The sequence below is a fragment of the Phyllostomus discolor genome, chromosome 1 (genome assembly GCF_004126475.2).
Source record: "Phyllostomus discolor isolate MPI-MPIP mPhyDis1 chromosome 1, mPhyDis1.pri.v3, whole genome shotgun sequence".
Lineage (NCBI taxonomy): Eukaryota > Metazoa > Chordata > Mammalia > Chiroptera > Phyllostomidae > Phyllostomus > Phyllostomus discolor.
In genome coordinates, this window is record NC_040903.2 from 70330670 (window position 1) to 70348134 (window position 17465).

Consider the following 17465-nt stretch of genomic DNA (forward strand, 5'->3'; position numbering starts at 1 on the left):
AATTTTGCTAACTTATACCCTGGTTATTTCCCTTGCCTAAAAATCTTCACTAAGTCCAAACTACCAGTAAAGATTATGTTTGCTTTTCTGGAATTCAAAACTTCTAGAATCTAGATACAACTTTAGTAAACTTACTTTCAGTTATTCCCAATCTTATACCAAACTTTCCAAATTATCCCCTGGTTCCTACACACTTCCTGTGTTACACCTCCATCTCTTTGTGATCTATTCCTGCACTTCATCATTCCCAACCACCAAAAATCGAAAATGCTACGTAATTAGTAAAAATCTAATTGTTGTTATCTCTCCTTTGAACTGCTATAGCACTTTATTTGTGTCATGGTACTTCTCCTTTCCTATGTGCTATACACATACTCTGTGTCCTCTGCTAAACTACAAGCTCTCTTGGGTTATGATTTATTTCTAATTTATTCCAGTACCTCTTTCAGCCTTTATCATTGTGCATTCTGCATGGTATATGCTTAGTTAATAGGTGTAGAAAGAAATCCAATCTTACAGCAAATCAGTCAAATAAGTAGGGCAAGTAACATTAGCCCCTTTTGAAAGGTCAGGAAAAAGGCTCAAAGAGGTTAAGAGAGTGCCTCAGGCCTGTTGCTCTGCAGTGCCAGAACACCAGCTGAAACACCATCTCTCTAATACCACAGCCAGTATGTATTCCACTGCACCACACTGCCTCTCAAAGTGGCTGACATAAAGCAAGCAAAATAGAAGACAAGTAGTATATGAATTGTGTCCGTTGGAGGTTTGCATTTCCAAAATCTAAAAATTACAAGTTGTTACAAAAGGCATAAAAACTGTATGCCTTTTTGTCATTTCTGAGGAGAGTAGTTGTATAATAACCAATACCTTGAATTTTAGAAGTGTGTGTGTATTATGTTTGTGTGTGTGCACATGCACAAGAGGAAGAGGAAAAGAGAAAGATGGCATTTACTCAGGTTAGGAAAAGAATTAATAAAGGGGAGCAGATGATAATCAAGAAATACTTAGCAAACTCTAGATTCTGAAAGCAGGGCCAAACCATTTCAGAAGAAAACAACCATTTGTGTTTGCTTTCACTGTTTGCCAGCCTTCCGAGAATGAAGGCATGCAAAATTGGAAGATCCTTGAAAACGTAAACACTTTATTTTCTAAACAATGTCAAGAATTTTCTTTTTTTTTTCTAGAGATTATGTCAGTTTTTCTTTCCTAGAAATCATTACTTTTATTTGTTAGAATGTTTTTTAATATTCCAATAACACTTCTTTCCTCTTCCTTCACTAGAAGAAGAAGAAGAGCAGGTGCCCACTGACGGGGGGACATCAGCAGAAGCCATGCAAGTTCCCTTGGAAGAAGACGATGAACTGGAGGAGGAGGAAATTATTAATGATGAGAATTTCCTGAGTAAAAGACCATTAGATAGTCCTGAGGCTGAAGAAATGCCTGCCATCAAGAGACCACGACTAATAAGCACTAAAGGAGACACCCTGGATGTAGTATTATTGGAAGCTCGAGAACCACTCAGCTCAATCAATACCCAAAAGATTCCACCAATGCTTTCTCCAGTCCATGTACAGGACAATACAGACCTCGCACCTCCATCACCAGAGCCACCAATGTTAGCTCCAGTTGCAAAATCACAGATACCAGCCGCAAAACCCCTAGAAACAAAGTCTTTTACACCTAAAACAAAGACTAAAACTAGTTCTCCAGGACAGAAGACTAAATCACCTAAAATGACTCAGTCACCAGCAATGGTCGGAAGTCCTATTCGGTCACCAAAAACTATATCCAAAGAAAAGAAATCCCCTGGACGTTCTAAGAGCCCCAAAAGCCCCAAGAGTCCCAAGGTTATAACCCACATTCCCCAAGTACCTGTCAGACCTGAAACACCAAATAGGACTCCTTCAGCTACAATATGTGAAAAAATCAGTAAAGAGACCTTTCAGGTAAAACAAATACAAACACCACCTGAGGCCGGGAAGCTGAACAATGAGAACCTACCCAGGAAGCCTGTTGTGATGGACAAAACGATTGATGACTCTATTGACGCTGTGATTGCGCGGGCTTGTGCCGAGCGAGAGCCAGACCCTTTTGAGTTTTCTTCTGGATCAGAATCAGAAGGAGACATTTTTACCAGCCCTAAGCGAATTTCAGGTTCAGAATGTATAACTCCAAAAGCTTCCACTTCCTTGAACAATTTCACTAAGTCAGGATCTACTCCTCTGCCTCTTTCAGGTGGAACATCAAGTTCTGATAATTCCTGGACAATGGACGCCTCCATTGATGAGGTTGTACGGAAAGCAAAAATGGGAACTGCTTCCAATGTGCCCCCCAGCTTTCCTTACCTCTCCTCTCCCTCAGTCTCTCCCCCCACACCCGAACCTCTGCACAAGCTGTATGAGGAGAAAACCAAACTGCCTTCCTCAGTGGATGTCAAAAAGAAGTTGAAAAAGGAACTGAGGACCAAAATGAAAAAGAAAGAGAAGCAGAGAGACAGGGAGCGGGAGAGAGACAAAAGCAAGGACAAGAGTAAAGAGAAGGATAAAGTTAAAGAGAAAGAAAGAGAAAAGGAGGCCAGCAAGGAAACCAAGTACCCATGGAAGGAATTCCTGAAAGATGAAGAGTCAGATCTCTATAAGTTTAAAATGAAAGAATTTGAAGAGGTTGATTCCAAAGTGAGATTGAAAGATGGACTTGTGAGAAAGGAGAAAGAGAAGCATAAAGATAAGAAGAAAGATAGAGAAAAAGGCAAAAAAGATAAAGATAAGCGAGACAAAGACAAAGTTAAAGATAAGGGTCGAGAGGAGAAGGTGAAAGTGGTGCCAGCTCCCCTGGTGCTGCCGCCCAAGGACATGGCTCTGCCCCTGTTCAGCCCTGCTGCGGCCGTGAGGATCCCGACCATGCTGCCCTCTTTGTCACCCATGCTTCCTGAAAAACTGTTTGAAGAGAAAGAGAAACCTAAGGAGAAAGAAAGGAAAAAGGACAAAAAGGAGAAGAAGAAAAAGAAAGAGAAAGAGAAGGAGAAGGAGAAGAAAGAGAAGGAAAGGGAAAAAGAGAAGAGGGAGAGAGAGAAGAGAGAAAAAGAAAAGGAGAAACACAAGCATGAAAAAGTAAGCAGTTTCTCATTTTCGGCACTATCTGAACAAAGTGCTATTGAAAAATACAGGTAAACAAAGCCAGCCTTTATATCTGTATTTTGTATGCAAATTACCCCTAATGTCCCTGGAAATGTGCTTGTAATGGGGTTACAAAATTTAATTCTAATTCTAAAACCCATAAACTTGTGATCAAGGCCCCCACCCTCACCTACCAGAAAGTGTTAAGAATTCATAGCCTAAGAGGATTCTAATTAGAAACTATAAACTCTATTAACTGTATACTAATCTCTGACATTTTTTAAAAATTTGTAACCTTAAGATGTGAATATTTTTGTAATTATTGTCTACTACATACTATTTTGTACCCAAACATTAAATACCCCAAAAAGACAGCATTCATTTCTCTAAAAGCATGCAAAACTACAACACTATTTTAAGAGGATAGCAAGGCTCAAGGAGCCCTTCCTTACTCACTGATTTTTTAATGAGCCATTTAATAAGATTAGAACATGTTTCTTAGTATCTAGGCTGACCTACCAGCCTGGATGATGAGCAAAATATAATTCCAAATATTTTACAATGTAAGTAAACCAGGCTTCCATAGAATATAGCCAAAGAAACTGATATATACCCTGTATGTAGTTTTGTAGAAACTAGGAACTCCGTCCTTTGGGCTGAGGATATGACCTCTGCTTTAATGGGTTTGCTCTTCAGTCCCTGGTTCTTTGGATTAAGTTTAACTTTGTTCATCAGTGTCTGACCATTCATTGTGCCATACACACAGATCCTCAAAGATCCTTTCCCTGCCCTGCAGCAGCAAACCTCCCTGAGGCTGACTATAAAATAATACACAGTGGATTAACCCACATAATGAAGTATGATATATTTGACCTGTAGCAGATCTATTACCAACACTTTTACAATGTTTTTTTATTTCAGTGTTACTTAGAGGAATTAGTTTAGCTGACAAGAAGTGATGACAACTCTCACATTTTTCTGCCTAACTTTATTTTCTCTAATAAATAGCTCTTGGCTATTCTAAAATGTAAAGTAGTAGAATGGAAATTCTGATATTAATAATTGAACATTGTCAAGTTAACAAGACACAGAAATTCAACTTTTATTTCAACTTAAAAAGTTATTTTATCATTATGTTATCTTTATGTAGTATCTGACATTTCCACATACCTCTGTTCTTCTCCTAACATATCTGTGACATAGGTCCAGCAGGTATTGTTATTAACATTTATCAGTGAGAAACTGAGCCTGAGTGACTTGTCCAAGCCAAAGTCACGCAGCCAGCAAGAGCCAGGTCGTGTACATGCACAGACATATACCTCACATTTCAGAATGTTTACTGCTAGAGATCTTGCCTGGCAGCAATTAGCCCCTTATCCACCATGTACCTAGTAATTTAGCAGCTGAGGCCTCAGCAAATCAAATAGGATACTGTTGCTTTCATCACCATCTTAACTTTGGAAAGTCAATGGCGTTGTTTCAACTGCCATTATGAATTTGAGTAAAGCCCATCAGACTGGATTTGTAACAGCAGTCCATACCTTTTTTCAGCATCTGCCTGACTTTGGGAAAGGAAAGTCCCTCAAACTGCCCTGGTTGGAGACAAAGACTCAGTTATGGGTTGCAGAGATTTTAGCTAAAAGAGGCCTACAAGTCCTTGTATCAGTTTAGGTGGGTTATGGATCAGATGAGTGGCAAAAGATAAGAAATTACAAAGTCTGCTATCTTATAAGGTATTTAAAAACAATAAACAATATTGTGTCTGGAGTTAAACTTGAATTCAAACCTTGACTTTTTTAGCTGTGAGAAATTGGGCAAGTTACTTTTGTGAGGATTAAATGAGAAAACATCTGAGGTGTGGTTAGTACTCCATCTGGCACATGAGTAATGCTCAGTGGATGGGAGGTGATGGTATTGGTGGTGGCGAGTATTATTATTCCATTCTGAATCAGTCCCTAAAAGGTAGAATTACAGAGTTTGCTACTTCACTGGACTATACTAGCTAACTTACATATGATAGGGGTGAGTCAGCTATGGTTACAGTGTTTAAAAATTATTTCTGCTTCCTGGGCTTGCTTTTAAAGTTTAGCTCTTTATGCAGATAGGGAAGGATAAAAGCTAGTGAAATCCATGGAAATGCCATTGACAAGGAGTAGAAATTGAGATATTAACTTAAACATGGACTTCTTTTTCAACCTTATTTAATCCCCCTCAAGCCATATGAGCTAATGAAAGTAGATTTGAAATTGGGTTACATGTGGTCTAAGAAATATCTTACATATCCACAGAAGAAAGAAAACTAGGGTAGAACAAAATGAAGGCTGTTTAAGCTGCCCCACGAAAATGTCTTCCGTGGAAAAAATGAGGGCCATCAATCTCGTCTTCTCATCATGATCAACCCACAGTAGCAACTCTCACGGACATTGATCCAGAGCAGCAAGCAAGGGCATTGTTTTAGTGAAAGAAAATAATCTTTTATATACTTAGTTTACCTGCCTGTAAAGTGTTTACCATCCACACCCTCATGTTTCTATATAAGAACAATAAAGAGACTAATCAGGTGGCAGTCTGCACAGTAGGTAGAAGGAGCCGTGGGCTTTGAAGTCCAGCAGACCTGAGAGAAGATCCAGGACAAGTTTTTTAGCTTCTTTAATCCTTAGGTACTTCATCTTTAAAGTAGGAATATGATAATCACACTTCTTTACAAACAGCAAAACAGGAACAATTAACATTTATGAGTAACTACTATATACTAACCACTATGTATAAGTTTAATTCCTTATCACAACTCTGTAAGGTAATTACTATAATTATTACCACTTTAAGATGAGAAACGAAGGCTTAGTGGAGAGATTAGTAAACCTGCCCAGGAACAGACATATAGTAAATGATTTAACAGGAGCCACAATTTCAGCCCAGGCCATCAGATGCTATAATTGATGTTCTTAACCACTATACCTCCTAATTGAATTAAAATGGATTAAGAGAAATGATGTTTGCAAAGCATCTGGCTCAGTGATGTACCATTGGAAAGAAAAATCATTTTTTTTCTAGTGGTAATAATACAAAGTATGGTGATCTGTGCACAATCTTTTAATTCCCTTTTATGAGCCATAATATGCATCAGTCAATAGGTGTCTGGTCTTTTGCCTTTTTACAATAGATTCAAACTAACCTTTTATGGAAAACATATCAAGAGCAGTTATGTGGAGCAGTCACAAACATACCCATAACTGCACTGACAACAGCACATAAACCCAGCAGCACATTTCAGAGCAGTAAAATTTTTGTTTCTATTTGTGTCAATGTATGCATTGCATGACCTAATGTATTACTCTTAGTATTTTAAGTATTTGGAAGGAGAATCACTGTGAAAAAATAAAATGTCTCATTATTTATGTTAGTGGAATTGAACACTTGTATGTATAACTTTATATAAAAGATAAGTCAAAATTTATCTGTGAAACTTGGAAATGTTTTTATGCTTTTATTTGAGTGTGATCTAAGAAGTCGTACTAGAGTTTTATCCCCCAGAACAATGATGTCAGTCTGTAGATACACAGGCCCAGTGCTGACTCACAAAGAGCACAGGCTTCGGCAGTCAGACTGACTTGGATCTGCCATGTGTTATGGATACTCACCAGCCTCTCCTGCCTGCCCTGATCCTCTGCTCCCTTCCCCCTCCCTCCTGCCTCCTATGCAGTACTGGGAAACAACAGGATCATCATAAAGTATGGTTTACCTTTGCTTAAAAACCATAGTTTCATACCTTCTCTAAGAATATTTTGGTTTAAAAGGCCGCCTTCTCTGCCTCCTCATAAAAAAAAAAACTAATTTGTGTCATTTAAGATGACTAAATGACTATGACAATTTAGAGTTTTCTTACAACTAACCAGTAATATTAATAATCAACCCACAAGTGATTGGATTTGCTTATGCTAGAAAGCTCATTAGTTCTATAAAGGATTCCCAAATTTTTATCCTGTCAATTACTGAATTCTTTTATTTGACTTAACATTAGCTATTGAAAGAACTAACCCAGATAGTAAATGATATCTAGCAGCTGCCACTTACTGAGTGTGTACACTTGGTACTTGCCAGACCTGGCCAGAAATTAATTCTCCCAAGAGTTCTGAGGGTTTGGTGCTGTTGCTTCTCTTTTATAGTTGAGAAAAACAGAAAGGTTGATTAACTTGGTGCAGCTCATGAATGGAAGAACTGTGGCTTGACCCACATATGTCCAAACTAAGCCCTTGTTCTTTATTATCCAAAATGGCTTTCTCAGGCCAGGAACCTCTGGTGGAAGCTGGTATGAGGGGTAAGCATGGTTTCATACTCTCAATTATACTGACATTATGGTTGTAGAAAACTTCGATCTCTGAAGAGATCTGAGAGACCTTCTGTTTGACATATTTTAAAGGACAGTAGAGGTCCTTGAAGCTTTAATGACTTCAGTAATCGAACAATTAAAATGTTGAATATTTATTTACTCTTTCCCCAGATCTCTTATTGAACCTTTATTGAACTTCAACAGTTTGTTCTTTAGAGAATGGTAAAATAGTTTTACTGTTTCGTGCCTTTAACAAAAGGTTGTCACTATTTTCCCTTCTATTTGAAGTAACATCTCTTTCCAGTCTCTCCTCATCAGCTCCTGTAATTAACTAGTGAAATGAAGGGTCTTGGTAAATAAAATAACCCAGTAAAAAGGGGGAAATATTCTCTTCCTGTTTCTTACAACTGTCTGTTCCAAGAGGAAACCAGTAACTAATGTTTAAATGGCTGTGTTTGAATTTATAGAAATTTACCAAAGGCCATCTTCATGTGAATGAACTCTGAGTGCCTAACAAAGCCTGAGTTCTGTTTCATTTGTCCTTGCTGGATTCCACTTGTTATAATTGACCACAACGGTAGCTCTCCTGACCGTCGAGTATTTTAAACAGTGTATCAGTGTTTAGTTAGACTATGTTTCCAAATGAAAATAATGTAAAGACCGTAATTGCTAAGAAAGACAGGAAAATGGTTACCAGCGTCATAGTTGAGCATCCAAAATGTTAGCTTATTAAATTTGGCTTTCTTCATTACTATTTCTGTGTATTTTTCTGACATACTGGCATAGATGGGAACGAGGGCTGGCTACACTTGCTGCCACCCTACCTAGCACATGTGTGTAGGGCTTTTTTTAATGAAAGAAGTTTAACATTAAAAAAATAGAAAATAAAAACTTGGCCAGATTATATTGACAAAGCTGCCCATTACCTTTGCAGAAAGTCCCTGTCAGAAGATAAACTTTAAAGCTGGAATGCATGAAAGAGTTCCAAGATAGAATTTAAATTTAAACTGATTCTTTATAGATAAGCTTTTTAAAAATCCACCTCTTTGCTTCAAGTAAGGATTTTAAAAATAAATTTCCCCTTTAAATCTCTTGAGCGATTTTCATTTTTTGCAAGGCCGCACTGCTGGTGTCCTGGAAAAATGGAGAGTTAGGGCTTTATCAGTTGGTGCCCCGAGGTATGTGGCAAAGAAGCTAAATCCTTAAAGATTAGCAAAAAAAATGCAGCACATGGCAATAAGGGGCTTATATGACTACTAGTATTAGTTCAGGTGAAAGAAGTATTGCTTATACATAAAACTGGACAAATCCACTGACAATGTATTTTTAGTTAGCTACAAAGGAGTCTTATATTACTGGACTTTACCTCTTTGGTGAATTGGGAAGCTTAGTAATCCACTGTAAATGCTCTTCTGCGTGCCCCAATTCTCAGCATCGCTGTAAAGTGCTGTTCTTTTATTTTAACCCTTAGAAGTTCATGTTATTCCCCAGTTTTGGCTTTGTGCCATTTCAAGATGGCATTAGTCATATTGTTTAAGTAACTGAAGTAATTGTCATTTAGTTTGTTGATTTCTGGGAAGGACACATAAAATATTATGCTTGTAGGAAACATTTCTTTATATTGGTAGGTATTTAGATAAAGTTAATATAGTAAAAACTCTGGTAAGAAATTTTTATTTAGAAATTGTACTTTCTATATATTATTAGCATCTTTATTAATCTTTTTCAGCACTCACTTGAATTTTAAGTTAAATCTGATTTAGCTTCTTTAAGAATGAAATTAAAGTATGGAAATATTTTTAAGTAGGATGACCAAACATTCTGGTTTGCCTGGGACAGTCCAGTTTACACCTGTCATGTTAACTAAATAATAGCACCCACTTTCACTCTCAAAGATGTCTCTGTTTGAGTGATGTGGTGGTCATGCTCTTTACGGTAAAACTATGAGATAAGGTACAGGTTTACTAAACATCTCTCATCTTCAGAGCACATTTATACCATTTTTAATTTGACTTACAAAGTGTATCTCGATTTGTGTTTGTTTTCATAGAATATCATTTATAACATTTTTATAGTAGATCATAAATAGACCATATCTAGATTCTTTGCCCTGTCAAGCCGTTTAAGATAGCATCAAAAATTCATCCAGTTTAGTTGAGTAGAAGTAAGGTAAAAATTAATCTCATTTTCCATATAAAACTAGTTAGCCTTCCATAATAAGAATATATATATATTTCAACCAACCCTGGCCACCTCACAAGTATATACATCAGAAAAGACACTGACAGAATATGAACAACTCAACACAAGACATCACAATTACCAGAAAAAAGGGCTCAAAGTGTATGGCAGAGTCAAGGAGCTGTATGGTAGAGCAAAGGATGAATTTGGTGTCAGGAAACCTGGGTTTAGATCATTTGGTTACCAGCTTTATAACTCTGGCAAACAACGTAGTCGTTTTGAGCCCTCAGTGTGTGAGATAATAATACTCTCCACACCTACCTTACAGAGTGGTGAAGATTAAACTGGATCATGTGCATGGGATGCACTTTGTGAAGTGCTTTTCAAGTGTGAGTTATAATTATTGTGCAGTATGGTAATAGAAATGGGCCAAAGTACAATTGAAACATAGTAAAGAAAAAATTTTAAGGGTAGGGCAGCAAACAGGTTTTTAAAAATTAAAGCTTAAGAAAATGTTATATATAATACTGTTGTGGACTGAAGAAATGAGGAATATTACTCTCAATACCTCATCACTTACGAGTATGTGACCCTAAATTTTTTAGAATTGAAGAAATCTAGGAACTTTATATAATTTTTCATTCTTTGAATCAAAAAAACATTCAATCCTTGTTTTGCTATTTGTGTGATATTAGAATGGAAAAGGCAGAAGGAAAAGAAAGGAAAAATAGTTACTGCGTAAATAATCCATTTCCCTGTAAAATGGAAACCAAAACATGTACCCCTTTGTTTATTTAAAAACTTAAATGAGAACGTCTGAAAAATAACCACAGTGCCTGGCAAGTAGTACGTGGTTTATAAATGTTTACTTTGAATATATTTGTTTCTTCTCCCAGAGATCACACAGGAAGGTGAGAAAAATACAGAAGGCTTAATAGTTTACAAAGTATACTGGACCATTGGTTTTCTGTTTGGTAAGATATGGAACGTTTTGTGAGGAAAAAAAGAGAAAGTGAATGTAAACCCTAGCTGGTTACACTTGGATCTTGCTCTGCCCCCATCCCAGTAACCCTTGATCCCTGGGGACCTTGAGGAAAATCACTAGACGAGACTGTCCAAAGGACTGGGCAAATGAAGGAGCCATCTGCCGAAAGTGAGACCATGAAGAGGAGCAAGTTTTGTGAGGAAGTTGATAAGTTAAAGTTTAGCTGTGATGAGATGAAGAAAAATGGGATATTTAGTTGAAAATGTTCAGTAGGCAACATTATATTTTGGTCTTAGGTCCATCAGTTCTGGTCTAAAGGGGGCAAGAGTTTGAAGACATGGCGTATTTAAAAACTATGATTAAAACCATGGACATGATCGAGATCACTGAAGAAACTGGAATGACAAGAGGAAAGGACCAAATAAAGTCAGCCACAAATAGAGGACTTTTGAAAGAGAAGGGAGAAGAGTGATAAGATCTACAATGGAAAAACATATTGGGACCATTAGGAAATAATTAGTGTCTACAAAGCATGGTTTTAATGGTATTTTTGGTGCTGAAAGTAGATTGGAGTGGGCTGAGGAATCGGTGAATTGGAAACTTAAGAAATGTGAGAAGTTGTTAGCTAGAAACTGAAAAGAAGGCAACTAAAAAAAAGAGTTAAACACCTTTAAAAGCTAGATAAAAATAATGAATGAAACTGAGAAGTTGAAAATGCTATAGATAAATAGGGTAATTGATGGAGGAAGTTTCTTCGGAAGACAAAAGGAGACGGGCTGTAGTGTAGTTGTGGATGTAGTTGGTAGGAAATTGAAGGAGTTCCCCTGCCTAGTGGTCAAAGTCATAGTTCTTGATGTAACAATAGATTAAAATTGAACTTTAGAAAGGGATAGGTTTATGTGCAATATATTAGCTATATGATGCAGCCTATTGATTATGTTATTACAGTCATCCCCCTGTAGAACCACCAAATTATTTCATTATGACTGAATTCTTGAGCTTGCAACTAGTAGCACAGTGACTAGCAGTGTGTATGGTAGAACCCGAGGCTAGGGATATTAAACTCCTGGCAGTGCCTAGGACAGTTTTATTCAAAGAACTGTCCAACAAAATAAAGGCAATAAAACCTTTATTAAATGACTGATACAATACTTTGGAACTGCAAAGCTTTTGTTCAGTTTGTTCATTCAAAATAATACATCATAGGACCTTCAAATCAAAAATTGTGAAGAATCCTTTAATATCATACTTAATTTGTATACTACTTTTCTGACTGTTAGAATATTTCAAATATTTGTGAAATCTTGAAGTTCAACAGTTGCCTTCACCAAAAATCCAAAAATTGAACAGTTTAACGCTGTAAATTATACTTGGTATTTCAGTTTTCCTGTATGATGATGCCAGCTTCACATGTTTTTAATGTTATTCAAGTCCTGTATATAGATGCCCTTTATCTTATAGTGGAAATATCATTGCATTTTTTTCTACTCATGGTAGGTCTGGCAACTATTTAAATGTTCCACCAAATAGTTTGGGTAACGATTTTTGTTTAAAAAAATTCTAACAGTAAAATGAAAGAAATTAACTAAAACTAAGAAAAGACAGAGCTTACTGCCAACATTTACACAAAGTGATCAAAGTTTGTAGAATTTTTCATGATGCCAGGTAGTCTTCAGTTGTTGAAAACTAAAACACTGAATATCCCAGATTATCTTTGCATCTAGCACGTTAGCCACATTTGAGGTTTATACCTGCTTGTCAATTTTGTGGAGATGAGGAAGTAGGAGAAGAGGTAAGGAGTTACTTTTGTCGAAAAATATGTATATGTACATATATATATATATATATTCAACATTTAATGTCCTGACTTCAACAGATAAAAGTGGAGCCAGTTGTTCCAGCCCCAAGTCCAGTCATCCCCAGATTGACTCTTCGAGTTGGTGCTGGTCAAGACAAGATGTGAGTATAAATGTTTTGAATTGGAGTGAAATAATTTCAACTGAACCTTTTCTACTCTATCCTACTGTATTTAGAACCCTACAAACCTTTTCCAGGTATGAACATGTAGGGTCAAACTTTATTTTGAGAATTCTTCATCTTCCAATTTTTACTGCTTCCTGAGAGTGAATGCATATTGCTTTATTTAACAGTTAGGATCCTTTTTTGTCCTCGTTCTTCTTTTTTTAAAAAGACTAGCACATGGCATTGTTTCTGCCTAGTTTTTAAGGTTCTTGTTACCTGAAAAAATAAGTAATGTACAGAACAGACTAACTGCCATAGTACACCCAGGAGGATGTAATGTTACACCCTCTCAAGTATGTATTCTCTATCACCATATCAAAGAACAAGAATCTCTGCTTGCTCCGATGGCACATCTTTCTTCTGTGCCTAAAAAACAAAGATACTGCCAAAAGCCTGGTGAAGCAGCATATGATAGTAACAACTGAAGTCTCGTCTGCCTTTTTTAAAGAGGGAACTTGAAATGTAAACCCCTATGTGTGCTGTTTGTCTGAATTTTCACAGAATCATATCAGCCCACCCTTCTTTAAAATAAACTAGTTGTCTGTTTCTTTTATTCATTTTTGGGGGTACGAATTAAGGCTGATGGTGTTCTTACATGATAATCTGATGATAAAACATTGATTTTTTTTGGTAAATCATGTTGAAATCATTGTTTTTATTCTAAAATCATACTATATATCATTTAAATGAATTTCACAAGATAATTGTACAAGTTTATAACCTTATTTTTACCAGTAAGTCTAAAAATGAATTTGTGTCCATTACAATCAAATATTGTGTAGAATAGAATATAGACTTGCAAGGCATTTACTTTTCACTTAGTGTTTAGCCATAAAAAGAAAGTAGGACCCATGAATTTACTTAGTAGGTAGAATAGACCACAGAAAATATTCAGTATGTCCCCAGGGGTTTATTCCATCTTAAAGTTTCTGTTTATTTTATGCTGCTGCTTTTGTTAATTCCCCATGTAATGCATTAAAAAAAGTTCAGTATCATGATGATGCATGATAGTATAGAAGCAAAACATGGTCTTCTAGGAGAGTGTATACTCTTCTGAAGACTATATAAGAAGAAAATCCAGAGAGTTCATTCTTTTTTTACTTAAACTGTCTGTATAATTTCCACAATCCTCTTTAGGTGGTATCAGTAGATGGTGGTTGGTACCATTGTTGACAAGCTTAGACAGAATAGAAAAGTGCTATAGATTTAAGTTCTTTTTAACCAGATACTGTTATAACTGCTGTCCTCGCTCTTACCTACAGAAATTTAAGTAAATTTATTCTTAGTCTTCAACCAGTAGAGGACAAAAGACTAATTAGCAAGGAGACCCAACCAAAGAAACTTGCTCATACTGTCTTCTTGGAAATTCTGTATTTGGGCTCATTTCTCTTAGGGGAAGATGTTCTTATTTTATCTCATCTACTACTTCATATTTATGCCTGTTATTTTCAGTAACTCACCATTACTTAAGTTTTACTTCCCCACAAAAGTTTGGCTTGTGCATTTCTTTTAGAGAAAAGTTTGTAAAAAAGCATTGATAATGTTTGTCTAATCTGATCTTAAGCATCTGATTGACTTTTTCTCTTCTCAGTGTCACCCATGCACCTAAGATATTGGAAGATCTGAGAAACAGATCTTATTTCCAGTGTTAACGAAATTATAATACCCAGACATTCTAGACAAATTGTCCATGAAAGTGTAACATTATATAGCATATGAACTTTTAGATATATAGGTACATAACCTCTATGTTATATGAATAATAATCATTTGACCAAAGTCAGATTCAGGGAAGTACTTGTAATAAGCAAAAGAATAAATTAAGTGAAATGTATTTTAAATTAAAATAAGTCAGAGGGAAAAGTGGCCCAATTCACATAGTAATAGGATGTTACATAACTTAGTAGAGTTTTGTTTGTTTGTTTGTTTGTTTGTTTGTTTTCCTCAATCATGGGGTCAGTAAACTATGACATGGGCCAAATTCATTTCACTGCCTGTTTTTGTATGGCTCACAAGCTAAGGATGGTTGAAAAAAATTTAAAGAGTAATATTTTATGACACATGAAAATTATATGAAATTCAAAATAATCTCTTATTGTTGTAGCATAAGGACACATGGCTTATTCCATGGCAGTAATAATGGAAAGGAGGCAGTAGATTCATATAAATGTGCCTATACTTCTTCAGTTTGTACCCACTTGGAAGTGTAATGAGGTTAAATTAATGAGCAGACGGATTCAAAAAGGGGGATTTGAATAGTCTGAGGGAGGAAGTTGTTTATTGCTGAAAAACAGGCAAGGATTAGAGGCTTTTGAAATTATAGGAAAAAGAAAAAGTTTTACAGGGTTCAAATTATACCCTCTCATTGAAAGATCTTTAAGACAATACTTAGTTTCTAAATCTTCTTAAATAAAGAAGTTACGTCTTCTGCCCTTGATCAAGGAAAGTACTTTGAGGTTAGATTATTTCCTGTGTTCTCTGTTATTGTTCCTTGAAGCAAGACAGAAGTACCTTGTTTTTGCCTTGACTTAAAGTGCCTGGAAACTATAATATAAAGGATCTATGGTGAGTCCAGTACCTCTTCGTGATGGTGTTAAAATTGAAGATGACTTTGCAAGGACCTGAAATTCCTTTAACATGTCCCCCAGTAATGTGTATTCAGAGTTCCACTTAGTCTGTATTGAAGATGAAACTAAATAGTAACCCTGAAATTAACAATCTCAACACCTTTCAAGTTTGGTAGAGTAGTATGAATGGGAAGGAGCAACACATTCAAGTAAATTGCTGGGACAGATCTGAGCCTGGTCTCACAATCAAGTAGGTTTTCAGTTTGCTAAGGAAGAGCTGCCTGAGATTATGTTGATCAGAACTCTGACGTCTCCGTTGGACTTGGTGACAGTACGGTGAGGGTACTGTCCACTTCTGTGGTGGGGTGAGTGGCAACACATTAGCTGTGTTATTTGTCATCCCAGTCTTCTCATTTTATTGAGTTAGTTATGTTCTTTTGAGCAAATGTAAGAAGAATGGGCTAACTTATAGCATTCATTCATTCATTTCTGTGAAGAAAATAGAGCGAAGTGAGGTGATGCAGTATCTTAGGGACAGGAATAGTTCAGATAGGGATGTCAAGACATGACAGAACAGGACCTGCTCTCTTCAGAGTTAAATGTGGGGCTATAGTTATAAAGCTCAAAATTCTTTTAAAGGACCTTTTCATTTAAAAAGTTAAGTTTAGATATTGGTAAAGTATTAAGAAAAAATGTAAAGGTATATGAAGATTTGGGGGTGAATACTAGCAGGTAGAGCATTAAGCATTCCTCACCTCTTACAGTTCTCAAATGCCTCTTTAATACTGTCCTTCTGCTGGAACTGGGAGGAAGCTTTTGTCTTTCTCTCTATGTACTCCTTCCCCTTTCCCTTTGGGCAGAGTGGCTCTTCTGCCTGCTATGTCACACTGGTGCGCTGGTCCTTCTGTTCCCAGGACGATGCTGCTCTTATTCAGTGACCTCATCAGAGAGAGGGTGGTTAATTGCGACCCCCTAAACATACATTAATTCTCAGTCATTTTTCCAATTAATATCTAGTAGTATATTTGATCAAGTGACACAGAATCATTAATGACCCCTTTTTGAGAACAATATGATTATCAATGATAATTCTCTATTTCTTTTGACTTAAAAGGTCACAATAGATAGTCTCTTTTGCACATTTAACTTTTTTCTAAAATATACAAGTTATGTTGAGATAGTTTTCAGTGGCTTCTTTATTGCTGGCAATTACAGTTTTTTTTCTGCTAAAATTTTTATTTCCGGTGTTAACACAGCCATGGGTATTATCAGATTTCTTACAATTTAGGGAATTTAGTAATTAGACCTCTCTTAGCACCGGTGCTAAAGATGTCATGCCTTCCTTTTCATGTAAATAATTTGGGGTTGTGTTACAGTTTTTAGAGTGTAGCTTATGCCTGGAAAAGAGCTGTTTAATAGTTAGGATTTCTACATTATTTGTATGTATACAATGAAAATGGGAATGAAAACTTTGCCCATTACTCTTGAGAAGCAGAAAGGTTTGATCTTTAAAAACATAAAGTTATATCTGTTGTCTTTTTTGCAATTCAGACTTTTAGGGTCGACACTTTTTGACAGTGCAGTTAGAAGTAGCATATAATCACAGGCAATAGAGGATAATTGTTTAAAATATTTTTAAGTAAAATAAGCATTTTATGTTTTAAAATGTAGCCAGAGTTCTATAAAAGACATTTAACAGGATGAAACACATATAGTGGTATTTTTAGTGAATAAGTTTTTTAGAGAAATAATAGCAAATGGTTTTTAACCCACACTGTGAATTGTCCCTCTAGACTTCAAATGTTGTTTATTCATATATAACTTATTCCTAGTGTGAACAAGTTTATGATAAGTCAAACAGAGAACTTATAATAAAGTTACCAGAAAATAGAAATAGGAAACTAACCAAGGGGGGGCGGGGGAGAAGCAAATGATTTCTTATCAAATATGATTATGGCTTCCTAGCAATAAGGGCAAAAAGTGAAATACATTTTGAAAAAGTAATGTACCTTAGTTTCCCAGGAGCAACAGTGTTTTCCAAGGCACTAAATTTAAAACTTTATTTCTGTATGAAACCAGATAGCAGCTTTTATAGCAGATACAAAGGCATTTTTTATTTGACTATTTCTTGCACTGATCCCTAATCCAAGTTGAAGAGAACTCTGTAAATAAACAGTCTTCTTGTGTCTAATTAAAATACTCTGTATTTTCTTTTTGTATTAGTCAAGAGTCTCGATGCAAGCAATAAAAACCCAAATCAAACT

General features: G+C 36.1%; 1 protein-coding gene across 1 annotated transcript in view; it reads left to right on the plus strand.

The window, feature by feature from the left end:
• Window positions 1–17465, plus strand: part of TAF3 (TATA-box binding protein associated factor 3) — a 174371-nt gene that overhangs the window by 122781 nt on the left and 34125 nt on the right. Inside the window, exons 3-4 of the mRNA XM_028506064.2 lie at window positions 1282–3110; window positions 12489–12571. Coding sequence (XP_028361865.1) covers window positions 1282–3110; window positions 12489–12571 — 1912 coding nt within the window. The remainder of the gene's footprint in view (window positions 1–1281; window positions 3111–12488; window positions 12572–17465) is intronic.